The 3,234-nt window shown below is 34.8% G+C and overlaps 1 protein-coding gene across 1 annotated transcript; it reads left to right on the top strand.

The window, feature by feature from the left end:
• Positions 1-460: 460 nt before the first annotated feature.
• LOC112701918 (ethylene-responsive transcription factor 3-like) lies at positions 461-1,885 on the top strand. The gene has a single exon (XM_025752723.3). It carries the CDS (start codon positions 997-999, stop codon positions 1,681-1,683), a length of 687 nt encoding a protein of 228 aa, XP_025608508.1. The 5' UTR covers positions 461-996; the 3' UTR covers positions 1,684-1,885.
• Positions 1,886-3,234: the final 1,349 nt, after the last annotated feature.

Below are 3,234 nucleotides of genomic sequence, written 5' to 3'. Positions count from 1 at the left end.
TATCATGAAAGAGACCTCACCAAATCAAAAGTACAGCATACCAACCAAACGCGTTGCAAAACGCAATTTTTTTTACCCTCCAAAATATAGAAACCCCACAACCACAAGGGCATTTTCGACATTGCAAACACCAATTACTCGGTTCTTCATAAATGGGGGATAAAAAGCCAAAAAATAATAAATACACGTGATTTGCAAAATAAATTTGTCAAAATCAGTCAAATGATTATTATAAATATTTATATTAGTAAAAATAATTATTTTATCCAATAATTATTTAAAAAATAAATATGATTTTACGATTGATAATATATTAAAATTAAAATTATTACAAAATTGGCGATATAGTTTCTTAATCATAAGTTATTGAATTTCCATCAAGTTAATTAATTTTTTGGAAATAAAATTTGAAATGATTCCCTAGGAATAAATGTAAAATATTTTAGGAGATGGAGAAAAATACAAAAACAAAAGGATAAAAGAAAAGCAGGACAAGAGGTCAGGCTGAGAAGGAAGGGAGAAGCCCCCAATAAAGGTAAAGAAATAAATAAAAAATAATGAATTGATTCAAAAAATAAAAAAAGAAAGAAATAAATAAAAAGAAGAAAAAAGATATGACATTACAGACAGACACGGCCAGAGAAAGCCACAGAGAAGAAAGAAGCTAACACACTTTGACATCCATTTTTATTAATAAATTTTTTTGGTGTGCACCACACCACACCACACCACACCACACCACACCACACCCAACAACAAAGACAAAGATTCAAAGAACAAAGAAGAAGAAGAAGAAGAAGGTGTTGCTTTTCTTTCTTTCTCTCTTTCTTTCTCTGAAATCAGTGTGAACGACCCATCAAAATTTCACACACTGAAATGCTTGTTTGATTTCAAAGCTTGATTCTTTTCATCGTTTCCCAATCTGGGTTCCGCTCTGTTCCTTAAAACATCACCAAATTATTACTCTTTTTTATATTGAAAACCAAAGCCATCGCCATGGGAAGAGGCAGAGGAGCTGCGGCTCTGAAACCCACGGCGGCGGTTGCGGCGGCGGAGGTAAACGGGTCAGGGCCGATGCCAGTATTGAAGGAAGTTAGATACCGCGGCGTGAGGAAGAGACCGTGGGGAAGATTCGCCGCCGAAATCAGAGACCCGTTGAAGAAAGCAAGGGTTTGGCTCGGAACCTTCGATTCCGCCGAGGACGCCGCACGCGCTTACGACGCCGCCGCAAGAACACTCCGGGGACCAAAAGCCAAGACCAATTTTCCTCTCTCTTCTCCTTTTTGCTACCAGAACAACCCCCATAGCGCCGTCGTGGATCCTTACTACTACGCCGCCGTAAACGGCGGCGCCGGCGGCGGGTTTCAGGAGAGTCCGGTGAACCCTCAGAGGCCGACGTGCAGTGGAATGAGCAGCACAGTGGAATCGTTCAGCGGGCCGCGGACGATGACGGCGCCGCCGTGTACGGTGGCGCCGGCGACGGTGGGTAGGAGGTACCCTCGGACTCCTCCGGTTGTGCCAGAAGATTGCCATAGTGATTGTGATTCTTCATCGTCGGTGGTTGACGACGGCGATAATATTGTTTCGTCGTCGTTTAGAGCGCCGTTGCCGTTTGATCTCAACGCGCCGCCGTTGGAGGGTGGCGATGATGATGAGCTTCGCTGCACCGCCTTATGCCTTTGAATGATTCTATATTTGAAGAAATGATGACTTTTAATATTTTTTTCTTCTTATATCTCTATTAAATCTTTTTTTTTCTTCTGTTATTATTTTTTTTTTCTATCTGTTATGATGCGGAAGGAAAAAAAAAACAATTTAAATGAATGATGATCAGATATAAGATTATGGTAATATGATCTTAATTCTGTGAGAGTAAGTTCCTGGATGGATTGGATCCGTTTTTTTTTTCTTCTTTCACATTTATTTTTTTTCTTTAATTTCTATAAGTGGAATTGCAAAAACCTAAAAAAAAAAAAGAAAAAATGTTATGTTATGTTGTTGGATGATAATTTTATGGATTGGAATTTGTTAAGGTTATGTATCCAAGTCTAAATCTAATGTGGGTTTGCATTGGTAAATTTTTGTGTTATTTCATAATACTAGTTAACAAATGCAAGTGTTACTCTATTAAAGTTAGATTAGTACTAATCCTCTTAATTATTTTTAGGAATTTTAGTTTCCTATGCTGAATTTCCAGCAATGTGAGATTAATCTAGCAACATGTATGGCTTAGAATGATGAGAAGGGTTGGCAATTGGCATAGATTTTCTGAGATCATTTTTGGTTTTTGATTTTTTTGTTTAACTTTATGGTCAAGTCTAATTACTTGAAGGGCTTCCAAAGAAACAAAGGTTGATTAGTGTTGTAGGTGGTGAATTTTTTTTTCTTTTTTTTTTTCTTTTTGAAACTTTTCTTATCTTGAGAGCAATTGTAAAAGATAAAGTACTACTATCATTTTGCCTCCTTAGCACTCAAGGGGCATGGCTTCAAAGGGTGTAGATTTTCAGCATGAATGATTAGATTGAGAGAAATGGATCCCCCTCCCTCTTTTTTTTTTTTTTTTAATTTCTTTTTTCTTCTAAGAAATAATAATTTCTCATGTTGTAAAAAGGTCATAAAACCTTGTAAGAAATGAACATGTCTTTAATGGAATTATAGGGCATCTTCTTCTTGTGAATTTTAATGTCTAAATGGTAGCTAAGTGGGTGTAGTCCACCAAATTAGTTAATTGTAGTGATATTGGTTTGTGTTTTTTTTCTTTTCATTTTTTTTATTTTCATAGTTTTGAAAAAAAAAATAAAAAGTGAAAATAAAGAATAACATATTACCTTTTCACTATTTTAGAGAAATTTCATAAGGAAACAACTTTCTTCAATAGATAGTGTTGTATTCAGAAATTGAATTTGAGATTATTTGTTATAAATAAGAAGAGTTTTGACATTCTAACTTACAGTTAGAGTTGTTGTAAAGAAAGGAATATACAATTCCTCTCATTCAATAATAATTGTTAGAGAAAAAGACAAACAGGCCTTTAGCTTTTAGATTATTGATATTTAAGTATTTTAGGATTTAAAAATATACTTAAGTTTTTAATTTTTTTAAAATCTAAACATATCGATTTATTATATTTACTTGGATTAATTAGACTCAACGAATAAATTAAACGTGACTCTTATTATACTGACCTGATCGTTGCGAATGCACATGCTGAAGAATTTTTAAAATGCGACAAAT

Source organism: Arachis hypogaea, chromosome 7 (assembly GCF_003086295.3).
Source record: "Arachis hypogaea cultivar Tifrunner chromosome 7, arahy.Tifrunner.gnm2.J5K5, whole genome shotgun sequence".
Taxonomy (NCBI): Eukaryota; Viridiplantae; Streptophyta; class Magnoliopsida; order Fabales; family Fabaceae; genus Arachis; species Arachis hypogaea.
This window is presented reverse-complemented; position numbering and strand designations above follow the sequence as displayed.

Bases quoted from the DNA above. Each gene is read 5' to 3' on its own strand.
- LOC112701918 (XM_025752723.3), top strand. From the start codon at position 997: ATGGGAAGAGGCAGAGGAGCTGCGGCTCTGAAACCCACGGCGGCGGTT.